At 42.9% G+C, this 13,286-nt stretch overlaps 1 protein-coding gene across 3 annotated transcripts; it reads left to right on the top strand.

The window, feature by feature from the left end:
• The first annotated feature begins 1,365 nt into the window (after positions 1–1,365).
• Positions 1,366–12,847, top strand: LOC112569936 (serine palmitoyltransferase 2-like). 3 transcript variants are annotated; one of them, XM_025248039.1, is made up of 14 exons: positions 1,366–1,687; positions 1,846–2,240; positions 5,002–5,166; positions 5,370–5,524; positions 5,994–6,139; positions 6,490–6,614; positions 7,021–7,114; positions 7,341–7,446; positions 7,890–8,109; positions 8,704–8,830; positions 9,274–9,409; positions 9,755–9,884; positions 10,649–10,756; positions 11,073–12,847. In XM_025248039.1, the coding sequence occupies exons 2-14, from the start codon at positions 2,064–2,066 to the stop codon at positions 11,088–11,090; spliced, it is 1,707 nt and encodes a 568-aa protein (XP_025103824.1). In that variant the 5' UTR covers positions 1,366–1,687; positions 1,846–2,063; the 3' UTR covers positions 11,091–12,847. The 3 variants fall into 3 exon arrangements, with proteins under 3 accessions (XP_025103824.1, XP_025103822.1, XP_025103823.1); XM_025248037.1 differs by having other exon boundaries at positions 1,388–1,687; positions 4,999–5,166; XM_025248038.1 differs by having other exon boundaries at positions 1,393–1,687; positions 4,999–5,166; positions 11,076–12,847.
• Positions 12,848–13,286: the final 439 nt, after the last annotated feature.

Raw genomic sequence — 13,286 nt, forward strand, 5'->3', positions numbered from 1 at the left:
TCATCTGCTCCCGAATTTTTTTTTTGAAATGTGTAAAAAAAAAACATTTTCCAAACTTCACATAATATACCAAATTTTGGTTGGATTATCATAAAAGGGAGTTCAGAAGCAAGATTACGGTAAAATTGTTCCACTTCTACACATTTTGATCTGTCATAATCAATTTAAATTGCTGTTCTATCTTGTTTAGTTATTTTTTAATAAAAACCTTTACAAAGCACTCAAAAAGAAAATATATAGCACTGTGACAGTTTATTTCTTACATCTCGAATGACGAAAGTGAGTGTAACAGCCTTCAGGCTATGAAAGACCTCTCGTGTATGAATTTTCGTCGATCCTGACCTCGTGTATACAAATGAACTTTGCCTTCGTAGGTTGTGTATGATGTCATGCGTACGAAGCTGTTGTCACTGTGTGTGTAGAACTTCGTAAAGTTACAGGTTCACCGTTCACGACTGTTTTTGAGGCTGTGCTGTCTGTGTCCTCCCTGTCATCAGTGTACACCTGACCGACATGCTGAGCGGCGACAGTGTACACGAGGCCACGCATCACTGCCTCCTCCGTCTGTGAGCAGACCTATGTACGTGGCTTATCGACATCAATGTTATCAAGTTGGTAAGAAAATGTGTGTCAGGTGTCGTCATCAAAACATCAACTGAACTAAATGTCACTCGATCCCAGGTCAGATTTTAAGATAGTTGTACCGATATATAGGTCTTAGGTTTAATAATGTCCTGCATGTATATAGTCACATATGTTTATTGCCACACAGTTAAAAATCATGATTTACAGAGGGGAGGGCGTGGTGTCCAATTTTGAGTGCACTATGTTCACCGTGGATATATCGATGTGTCTGTATGAGCGCGTGCGTGCGTTTATATATGCTTGTGTGAATATGTGGGCGTATGAATGTCTGTATGAGTATTATGAGTAGGTAATATGTGTCCTCACATCCGATGTTCAGGACTCAAGCCAGTTCCTTCACGCTGGCCAAGATCTTCAGTCGTAGCTTCACACTCCGACAAAAATGTTTACAGCAAGCGCATTTTTTTAAAAATCTTTTTTCATCGGTTACCGTACGTGCTTTCGTTCAAAATTGAACAAGTGCACACTCATATAAGAAATAAAAATCTCTCTCTCTCACACACAACTCTTATAAAATGCACACCATGCATGTTGGGTTTTCTATTTCAAACAAAGAAGCAACACGATTTAATCACTGCAATCAGCGACAGAGCAGGAAGCATACAGTTAGCTTTTCGCTCTCCAGCTGCGACTACGTGACTGCTAACCGTTCTCTCATATTTACGTGGTGGTGTGTGCTGGGCGACCTACGTCTCCTCCCTAAGCCCCCACAACAATGTCAGAGTAGACACACAATATTCAGCAAGACTACACCGTGTATGTCTCCCCCTAAAGCGTTCACACCCTTCATGTTCAGCCGAGCACCGGGCGAGGGCACAAAAGCCAAGAACAACACAAAACCGAAATCTCTGGACAGCCTGTGCCAGGCAAGCGACTGGGTGAGGTCCGTTGTCGCGCACGCCATGGGTTGACTTGAGGCTCACAGCGCTCGGCATTTTGGCGACGACAACATCAGAGTTGCACCGCCGAGTGCAGAGGCTGCGGGCAGCGACAGTAACTCCGTCGCACGTCGCTGTGCGCAGTTATCTCCCCGCAGTGTTAGGTATGTGTTGCTGCCTCTCGGCGCTCCCAACATTTTGCTGCTTCTTTTTGGTTTCGTGATCACATTCGTAAACCTTTTTTTTATTTTTATTTTTCTTAATCGAGCCTTTGTCTTGACATGCGATCATAATAGTTTCTTACTCTTTATCGTTTGTTCAGTGGAAACCAAGAGCGTTTCAAGTGTCGGCCGTCAGTGAATAGCTGGTGGAACGATCTCGACCGACAGCTGCTGTAGAGCATGGGAGTGAACGTCAACAACCTTCAAATTGTCTGTTCACAGACCGGGTGTCTCCTCATGTGATCTGACCGTGAGCGGCCTGTGTGCGTGTGTGAGGTGCCCTTAAACGGTATGCGAAAAGCTTGTTTATCTCGTGACCATGGTGCTACCCAAGCGTAATGGCCAGCCTCGTTGTGGAGAGTACCCAAAGATGGCTTCTGGCGTTCAGGGGTGCAGTGAGAGAGCGGCGGCCGTCCCGCTGAAAGACCGCAACGGCGTCGTCAACAGAAATGGACACCACGTCAGGACCAACGGCCACAACGGCCACAGCAAACAGGTATGTCAAATAGCCCTCTAACATAATTGTTAATTACTTTTTAACTTATGAAATGTGCTGACTTCCTGGACTAGTCCTTTGCTGACATCTGTGTGTCAGTTTGATTGATTAATTGACTTCATTGATTTGTTGACGTTGATTGATTGAAGAGCGTAGCTTCAGAGAGAGATATAATCTTTTCGATTATTTGAATACTCCTGGTCTTCCCCAGTCACATAACCTCACTCCTAATCTTTCTCGTTTTCTCGGCCCCCCCCCCACTCTCTCTCTCACACAATCTTACTTAATCTTACTTCAAAGCCGCACTGCAGTAAATTAACTTATTGCTGGTATGCGAGGATTAAACTTCCGATAAGATTTTCTTGCGGTTGTGCTGACCCTGGTGTCGGTCTCGAAGATATATCTCAAAACAGGTACATAAACACTCGACTGTGTGTGAGGTGTGTTCATGACCATCACCTACCCTCACGGCGTTCATTTTCACATTCATCGCCCCGTTCATTCTCAACCCTGTACACGTCACACACCCTGTCAGCACCCTTCCCGTTTAGCCACGTTTCCCATCGACAACATGGCGGCTTTTTTTTTTTCAAAGATCTCCTACATGGCCTCCGTTTCGAGCAGCCGCCTGCAACCACCCGTGACTCAGCACCTGAAGCAAGTCCTCTGACAGGCAGCTATTGATCTCTCACTTCTGGCTCCTTGCCTACGTCTCGATAGCAAGCACCCGGCCCCCACCTCCACCCGTAGACAAGTCGTTCCTCAAGAAAAGCTTCCTTTACCGCACCATCTCTCCCTCCACCACAACCTCCACTGCTTTAGGTGCCACGCCTTGCTGTCAATACTGGCAAGTTTCGACACGGTGCTGTGAATGTGATGCTGGCAGATTTTTGCATTCAGGATTTTCGTTACTTCTCCACAAACCCTCTCCCGTCAGCCCCATCCCGCTATAATAGTAATAAGATCCTGTAATGTGAATATTTCTGTTTTATTGTCACCTTGGATCATCCAGCAGATTACAGAATGGAGGTAAGACGGGAATGTGGTTGACCAGTATGTTGAACAGACACCTAACTCCATGAAGAAAAAAAAGTTGGAGAAGGAAAGGTAAGGACGAAGAGATGGATGTAGTCCTCTCGAAAAGGCTCGAGGATTTACTTTCCAACAACAGAGGGAACGAGCAAGGCACCGCCAGATGTTGGTGTAGTTGACACTCACAGGTACAAACAGGAAAGATGAAAGTTTTCTACACGGCCAAACCAGAACAGAATTCAAGTCCCTCAAGTATCGTATTCGTGAGAAGAGGCGTCACCTCGACGCCTACAGTTCTAGGACAGGTACACGGCCGTTCGTACACCCATATCCCCCCACACCATCTCCACCTACCCACCCTTACCCCGCTGGGTCTCCACGTCACTTGCCGTTGGCCCCGACAGGAAGCTAGGACTTGCAACCGATCATCCTCTTGGTGAGGTGTCTGTGAGGTGTCACGGTTGGCTGCGTCAGTCAATAGCGCGCGGACTTGGCTGAGCTGGGGTGAAGCGAACCGTAAAGCGCACAAGTTCTAGTGCGCAGTAGTCCACCAACCCACCCCTTCCACTCGCATACACACCCTCCATTCACCTCCTCCTGCATTCTGCGACCGTGGCCTTGATTTATTAGCTTGTATGTAAAGTGAGTAGTACGGTGTTATTTGTAAAGTTTCGGCTTGCACAGGCTCGTTGAATGAGCTCAGGTAGCGGAATGTAAAGGTCGGGGGTGGTCGTGGATAAGGGTTGTTGGGTAGAACAGGATTGGGTAGAGATGGTGCTGTGTGTGGGTGTGGGTGGGGGAGAGTTGTATTGTTGTTTATCTAACACATCTATGTCGCTATACCTCCACACACACACACCTCAATACATCTGTATATCACAACACTTCAAGCGCGTCTCGTGCAACACGTTTGGACCTGCTTTTAGCTGTCGTCTTGCACCCTCTCCTACACGTACCTCCACCCCTCGCACCCTCTCCTACACTCACCTCCCCTCCACCCCTATAAATCACATATTTTTACGCTTCACGTACGTCTTTGCTGCGGGAAGGGGTGGGTAGCGAAGCTGAAGGCAATAAGAAATAAATGCGAGTCGACATGCACGTTTAACCCGATTCATGTTTTAAACAGTTCTTTGCGGATCCGTTTGTCTCACCTGCATCCTAAGTATGCAATAAACTGCTGTCATTGCTATTGTCTTCGTCATATAGGGCGTTACATGTAGAATCTCGACATAACGGACACATCTGAAGCAGAACATTTCTCATCCGGATAATTTGTTACATCAAGTGTCTAAAAATTCAACGAGCTTTTTGTATGATCTAGTTTTCTGATATGATTAATTTTATTTCTCTAAAACAGTGTAGAAGACGCAAAACAAAAAGGGGGGAATTCGAAAGCATCATTTTCTTACTTAATCTGAAATTGAAATTTGTTACATTGAGTTCTGTGAGAAACTGTCAATACTTTGGAAAAAATCGTTATAATGAAATATTCGTTATATCGAGATTTTAACTAATAAATATTATGCATTATATGTCGTTTGCTATAAATTCTGTTTATCTGATATCTGCTGAAACATATGAAGCAGCCTCTAATTATTATCCATCTCATGCCCTGTTTATGCTATGTGGCTGGTAGCTAACCTCTCTCTCTCACCTGTTGAAGTGAGCGGTGCGACCTGTCAATCTGACCTCAAAGCCCTGATTATCGTGACCGATGTTGCAGAAGGCAGGAGGAGACGACTTTTTTGAGTCGTTTGAAGACCCGCCGCTTGCAATCGCTATCTTGACCTACCTGGGCTACGCCCTCATCATCCTGGTGGGCCACATCCGGGACTTCTTGCGTCACTATGGCATCGAGAGGGTCAAGAGCTACACAGAGCCCAAGCTCAAGGTTATTTTATATATAAATAATAATATTTTGTTCTGAACAGACATACAACTCTGTTAAAATTACATTTTCTCAGGTGTAACAAGATCACATTGAAGTGCTTGTCAGTGGATTTTTCTAATTTCCTGATATGATTTACTTTAAGAATATGTCCCTAACATCAGACACTGTTATAAATTCAAGTTTTTTCCCACCATCTGCTGCAGGGCTTTGTGCCTCTTCTCAGTTCGTGGGAGAGCTTCTACACACGCAACCTGTACCGCAGGATCCGCGACTGCTGGAACAGACCCATCGCCAGCCGACCTGGCGCAGAGTTCGACATCATGGAGCGAGTCTCACCTGACTTTGGTTGGAATTTTGAGTACGGGCGCTTTGCTTGGCTGTCTCTGACACTGTTACCCCACACAATAAAGGAGGCTCCAAGTCTTTAATTTTCCTCTCTTTGACATCACAGAGGCATCTACAATATTAGACAAGTGTTTTGGTCGGGTGAATGTAGGAGTAATAGCTTAGTGGGAGAATTTGATTCAATAATTAACACCATGACTATTTTCGGCGTGGACCTATATTTTCTAGACGAATGGTCCACCGATCATACTGAGTCCTTTAAAGCAGCCTGTGGACAGAGAGCAGACTATACAAGCGTTTTGATGCTAACAACCCGAGACCTCAGATAGTACTTTTAATTTCTATATGAGTTTGTACGCTCGTACGGGGTTAGGGTTAGGGTCTATCGACATTACATTCATCATAAAATATGTCTGAAGTTTGTCAGACGACACAACACTGTTCTGGACTCAAAGTTCTATTCCTTGTGACCATCTGTTCAGATTCACGGGGCGCAATGTGAAGGCACTCAACTTCGGGTCCTATAACTACCTGGGCTTCGCTGACAGCCAGACTCTCTGCGGAGGACAAGTGGAGGATGTGACAAGGAGCTACGGAGTGGGCGTGTCCGCAAGTCGTCAGGAACTTGGTGAGAAATCGAAAGAGAGAGAGAGAAAAAAGAAGTCAGAACTCGGTCAGTACTCGAGGAGGAGGATTAAGTATTGAATCCCAGTAGTCTACTTTTCTTAACCGTTATTCGTAGCATCATCTAGGAAAGACTTCAGACGTGATTAACCGTCAAAGGTACGTTATCAGGGCACGTGACGTCCTCCTGGCCGTCACAGCTACGTGTCAAGTCACGTGACGCTTACATACCTGAACGTTAGCTACTGTTGAGGGTGCTTGACGTCATCAAGTCCGTTACAGACCTGTATAGCTCAGGATGCTGCACCACTGCACCATGGTGCTGATGGTAAAAGTGAGATCGGGATGTTGCAGGCTACCTGGACATTCACCGGGAGCTGGACAGAGTGACGGCGGAGTTCCTGGGAGTGGAGGAAGCCATCACAGTGCCCATGGGCTTCGCTACCAACTCCATGAACATGCCAGCACTTGTCAGCAAGGTGTGTCATTCTTGCTAACAACCGGGCCTGTAACCTCCAGAGCAAGATAGTAGCCGGTGCGAAAAGGGAGATGCTACAACTCAGATTTAGAAAGTAAACTCGGGACACTTTTGTGTCATGAACCGCATCAAAATGATTTTTTTCAGGATGTGTAGTTTTGAGGGGCAGCCAGATTTAAAATAAAAGGTGTTGATTTCTTTGCGTGTGCCTATGCAGGTGGTTCTATGATATTGAGGAAAAATGGGGATTGCGCGTGTGGAAAAATATTTTAAATTTTAAAAAGATGAAGTTAAAATCGTGGAAAGAAGTAGTAGGAGCTGTAGAAAGCTACGAAACAACGTGGCTGGGGAGGGTAGACAGTCCGAGCTTCATTTTGCCTGAATCACAGGAGCTTTGGTGTGTGCAGGGCTGCCTCATCCTCAGTGATGAACTGAATCATGCATCACTGATACTGGGAGCCCGCCTGTCAGGGGCCATGATCCGGGTTTACAAACACAACAGTTAGTAGCCTCCTTCCACCCTGCTCTTCGCCTTGATTACTTGATAATTACTAAGGCTTCAACATGACTTGAAAAATGCAAGTACAAAAATCTCTTACTGCCAACAAAAGAACAAATTTCTCACACCCTTTCTTCTTACATTCACCAGTCAAAAACTTTGAAAAAAAAAAGCATATGGGTTCAGATTTGTCTTCGACTAATATTTATCTTTACACATGGCGTGCAGACATGAAGGACTTGGAGACCAAGCTGCGTGAAGCAGTGTGTGAAGGACAACCACGCACACACCGACCGTGGAAGAAGATTCTGATTGTAGTGGAGGGCGTGTACAGGTACAATCATTTGTTTGTTCACTGGAAGTTTGTGGAGAAGATACACTTACATCATTGTTAGTGGCTGAACTCGTCTCAGGTTCCTCCCCAAGACACCCACCCCAACTGTATAAAGAGGGAAACAGCACGCACCTCGGCTTACATATTCTAAAACATATTTGGATTTTGAGCTTCGGTATATAGCATGGGGATTCAGATGATCTCCGGAGTAGTCTCTTTTGAAAGAGAAATAATGATCATTCTTGTTTGAAACCTCGGTCCTTTTCACTGATAGCTTATAACACACAGAGGAAGATTTCTACAATAAATTACACTTGAATTTATGACATACACGTATATAAGTACTTGATGTGTGCGTTCAAATAAGTGAAATTTTTTATTAATAATTTTACACAAACATGGGTTTTCAATTTCGTTTCGCCACTTCTGCTTCTCGTGGATAGCATGGAGGGCTCCATTGTGCGACTGCCGGAGATTGTACGACTAAAGAAGAAGTACAAGGCTTACATCTACCTGGACGAAGCACACAGCATCGGCGCCATGGGACCTAACGGAAAAGGTGTTGTGGACTACTTTGGCCTTGACCCTCGCGACATTGACATCATGATGGGCACCTTCACCAAGAGTTTTGGCTCCTGTGGTGGCTACATCGGGGGATCCAGGGTAAAGAAAAATGAGTCAAATACATGTATTATTTAGTAGTAGTTGTTTATGAAAGTAGCGGAGACATTTAATTTTGTCCGACAATGCAAACTCGTTGGGAGCTCGGTAAAGACAGAAAATTGCAGTCGAGCAATCAAAGAGTTAAAATTTATGTTGGTTAATTTACTTTATACGCACACCGATTGGAAGAAAACAAAAACACCCAGTTTAGTCGTAATTAGAAAACCAGGTTTTCAGCTGTTTACTTTTTTATATTTTTTTCAATTTGTTTACTGTTTGTTTGCTTTTATTTATTGTTTACTTTAAGCTGCTTGACAAAAGTCGACAAATTTTGCCTTTTAATACACGAATGTAGGCGGAGCGAACAAATTAGGAGACAACACTATAGATAGCCTCCCTTTGCCCAATTGTTCCATGGAATCCTGCATTTTTTTTTTTTTAACCCCAATGACAAGTAGATATCTTTATAGGCTATTCTTTCATTCAGTTTTTTTTAAAGTTGTTTTTCCAAGAAAGGAAACATGTGTTCAGTTTGGTTTTTCACTCATTCCTACATCCATTTACAAAGTTGTCCAAACCATGTGTCTGTCGCAGAGCTTGATCCAACACCTGCGAGCCACTTCACACAGTGCCATCTACTCGTGTGCCATGTCACCTCCAGTGACCCAGCAGGTCATCGCCACCATGAGGATCATCATGGGGCAGGATGGCACCCACGAGGGTCAGTTATTGACCGTTGATCCTGTCTTTTGTCCTACCTTGTCAATACGATAACAATTTCCTTTGTCTTTGGGCATCCGCTTGAACAGATTAAAAAATTTTCACTCTTTGAAACCGAGATGGAATTTTCGACTTTATTTTTTGAGAAATGTATATATTCGTTATGGTGAATGGGCACAATTTTAGTGCGTTTGTTCCATCATGCCAGGAAACTAGTGTCAGCTCACCAGGCTGGTGTGGCAGTAGTAAACAATAACTGTAACAATACCTGTCAGTCACTCACTCGTCCCTTGACAGGTACCTGTCTTAGTGGGGAAGCACATGGATAGAGCATGATACCTGTGGAATCAATATAAATGTGAAATGTTTCAGTCAGCATCAGTTGTTTCTCTTTTGTCAATACATGTCACGTGACTAACGACAACGCTACCGTGTTGTTTGCAGGCCGGAAGCGCATCGAACAACTGAAGTGGAACACCCGTTATTTTCGCAAAAGTCTGCATGAGAAGGGCTTCATCCTGTATGGCAACAAGGACTCGCCTGTAGTGCCTCTCCTGTTGTATATGCCCGTCAAAATCGCGTGAGTGACTTTGCCAGTTAAAGGCTAACCAGCGTCCATGATTATTTTCAATCGAGTAGGTTTCCTTCATTACAAAACACATTAATTCGCTAAATCCTAGAGCAAACCTCTATTCCATTCCCGAGGTACGAGCCTTTGAACATCGCATCTTGTTATCGAAAGAAGTCAAAGTTTCAGTTCCCATGCTTATCGTTGCTGTTGTTGCTATATGTTGTAAAATAGAGGTAATACTACTACGTCGACTTGGTGCTGTACTCCGTCTATCAGATGCTGTAGGTCGATCCATTTTTACCCCCTTGACACATTCTGTGTCCCAAAAAGCCATTTTGCTGGTTTGTTCTCCAGAATGTTTAGCCGAGAATCTCTCAAGCGTGGACTGGGGACGGTGGTAGTCGGTTTCCCCGCCACACCCCTCATCGAGGCCAGGGCCCGTTTCTGTATATCTGCTGCACACACGAAAGAAATGCTTGATAAGGTAGGTCGCCACTTGCCCACAAAGCCTTGCAGCTCTTGATAATAATAAAAAAATGTTATATTCAACACTGACAATCCGTGTATGTACAAGCACATACACTTAACTAAAGTGGTCGGTTACTGAATCTGGTGGACCTTCAAGTGGCACTGATTTATTGAATAGATTCTATCTTTTGTTGATTGTAGTACCAACAATAACTATGGTTTTTTTTTTTTTTGTTTTTGTTTTTGTTTTGTTTTTTGGTTCATGTCGGTTCTTGTTTTCGCCAAAATTTAGTAATCATTCTTGAGAGAAACCGTTCAAGACTAAATATATAACTTACCAAAGCAGGTTTCTATTTCTTAAAAATTTTGTCGATCGAAAAGAACATTATAGATACTGTTACACAGCGGTGCCACATACCTATCGCATACCTGTGTCTATCAACAGCTGGTCAAGTGTCTGTTCAGTGTTTGCCCTCGTGCTTACAGATTGTTGTGGAATATTTGTGCACGTATAAATGAATTTATTTGATCGTGTCTTTGGTTTGTGTGCCTGTATGTTTTGGTACTTGTTTGTACTCTTGTGTGTGGCCTCTTAGTAAATTAGCTGATGCATGTTTGTTGAACACCGCATTATGCCTTCTTTAATTAGAAATGTGCTGAGTAAGATCTTCCTCCTATCACCACAAGACGCTGAAATAGCCCAGCCTTTTAATTCAATGTACATCGCACACCTTTCCAACCCCATCAATGATCAAAATCCTCGTGAATTGTCACGTGCAGGCGCTGGACATCATTGACGAGGTGGGGGACCTTCTCAAACTGAAGTATTCTACCATGCCAGTTCCAGACTTCCAAGTAGGAGAAGAACCGTTCTGGTCGACGAATTGTGTGAGTGCATTTTTTTTTTCTCGTTTGTTTTCATTCTCACTAGTATCCCTTTCCCCGCCACCCACTCCACCGGATGATCAGACTGTCCATCCACCCACCCACACATTCACAAAGCACCGTTCCACCGAATCCACTAGCCAACCTTTCTTTGCATCAGTAAGATTTCGATGAAGGACAATGTATGGCTATGTTAATGCCAGATTTGACAAACGCTGGGAGAGTATTATCATAGAAGTATTATCATAGTGGAAGAAAGCCTAATATCTTTCTTTATTATATGTTTATTATTAAGACTTAAATATTAATTGTATTTCAACAGCGACCAAGGGATTGACGACTGGAAAGGGAACCCCGCACCATGTCACAGAGTCAGATAACCATACTTTGGGTGGAGGAATACAGCATGGGATATAAACTTTGTGTATACACTGGAGCGTACAGCAGCCACGCTGCCCACCATGTGAATCAAGTGTGAAGGAGCTGTGTATTACTGCGTGTACTTGTGATGTGGTCTAGTCGACTCTAATAACTGTGATTACAACAAGCCCCGGTTACTTACTCTCGCTGAAATTTAATGTCCCTGTTGTAACAGTGGAGACAGTACGGTTGGAATGTTCTGCATGTTACTCACAGAACGAGGGAATAGGTGAGTGAATGATTTCAATGATTTCAGAACAGCGTGTTTCTATTCTAAAATGCGTCAAAGTAGCTCAAAAACAAATACAAAATACAATTAAATCACCGATGCAACACGAGATATAAAAAATGGTGATAATTGGTGCAGTGGCCAAAGAAGATGCTCGACTTTGAGAGGGGGGAAACCATTCTGACAGTGAATGAAGTTCACATGCTTGCCTCCTCAGTATATTTTAAAGGGAAAGATACTTTGTATCTATCGCCATATAAATAAGAGTTTTGTAAGGAGTGATAATAATTTTTATATACTCCCCTTGTCGTGGTACTGCTGCCTTTTTAAGATGCATGAATCCAGTTTTGATTGACCGAAACATAACTTGTTATCTTGTGTTCACTTTTACTTTTCAACCACACCTTTTGAATTTTGATTTTTTTTTTCTGTTTATATGGGTTTCTGAACAAGACTTCTACTTCGCAAAATATTTCATCGAACTGTTAATTGTTCGCGTGTGGGGGAGAGAGAGAGAGAGAGAGAGGGAAAGAAAGCATGGAAATAATAATAAATAATTTACAGAGGTAGTGGTTCGAACCAGCTGTGTAAGAAGAACATCGATGGTTGTAATCTCATCGATCACCGATACTTGTACTGTAGCGCCGTTTAAAGTCTGGGCAATGCGAATTGTTCGGAGTAAACATGACGATAATAATATATACATCATATTTATATTTATTATCCGAGGGGGCAATTTCTGGAGAAACTAATCTCTAAACTGCGTGCTTCTTTCTGATAAAGTAACCACTTGAAAACGGATAATGTTATCAGAGAGTGATTGAGTTGGGAGAGAGACTTTAGTGAAAATCTGTGGTGGAGGGTGGCAAAAAGATAATGGCGTAGATTTTAAAAGTCTTTATTCACCAGTCAACTTAAAACAGGGCGCAGTGACAGAGAACGAATGACATAAAATATGACAGTTTCTGACATAAATCATCAACCTTCAAACAGGTGCAAAGTGAATGAAGGGATTTTCGTAGGCGTGTATGTTGAAATGTTGCTTATCATCGCATAGTTTTCAACCATTCGTAGTTTAAAGAGCGTGTTAAATAAAAGCTCGTGGCATTTTACTAGTTGCATGTGCAGCAACATATTCTGTCAGTCAGCAGCACGTGATTAAGATATCAGAGGGTGTGTGCAAATAACAGTCCGTCCAGAAATTGCCGTTCACCGCGAAACTCGATCATTTTGTTTTGAAATGTCACTGGCATGAGAGAAAAAGAGTACTTGTGATCGACACACATGATTTTATGACGTTGATTTATCGGCTGAACTCGATCGATTTTTAGAATCGCTCACTTACCTGTGTATTAATTTGCCTTTCACGATTGAAGCAGGGATCAGCTATATAATGACTGAAATAAAATAAACGGACTGGATAATTTTACCTGTCACTCATTATACAAGTGTCTGCTGTTGTCTTTATTTTCCTGGTGAATGTATATGACTTTAATTTAATAATCTGCTCGGGACTTCGACCAAATTCTCTCATCTCTCGATCTCAATAATACGCTTGTATAAGCACACGTACTCGCGTGCATACACACGTACGTACACATTTAATTAGACGTAGCGACCGGGCTAGTCAAACGACAATATTAACATAACATTAGGAAATTAAGTGGTTTTTAAGTTTTGTTCGTTTATTTCAAGCACTTCAAATTGATTAGATTTAAATAATAATAACAACAACGTTTATATATATAGTGGATTAGCCCCCTTGGCAGTGAGCTTATATAAAACAGCACGATACAAAATACAGTATAACAGTTTGGAAACTACACTAACGAAATAAGGTCATGTTGAGGCCAGAAGAAAAAAGTAAACCACTACAGGAATTAA

The sequence above is a fragment of the Pomacea canaliculata genome, linkage group LG8, assembly GCF_003073045.1.
Source record: "Pomacea canaliculata isolate SZHN2017 linkage group LG8, ASM307304v1, whole genome shotgun sequence".
In the NCBI taxonomy this organism is placed as follows: domain Eukaryota; kingdom Metazoa; phylum Mollusca; class Gastropoda; order Architaenioglossa; family Ampullariidae; genus Pomacea; species Pomacea canaliculata.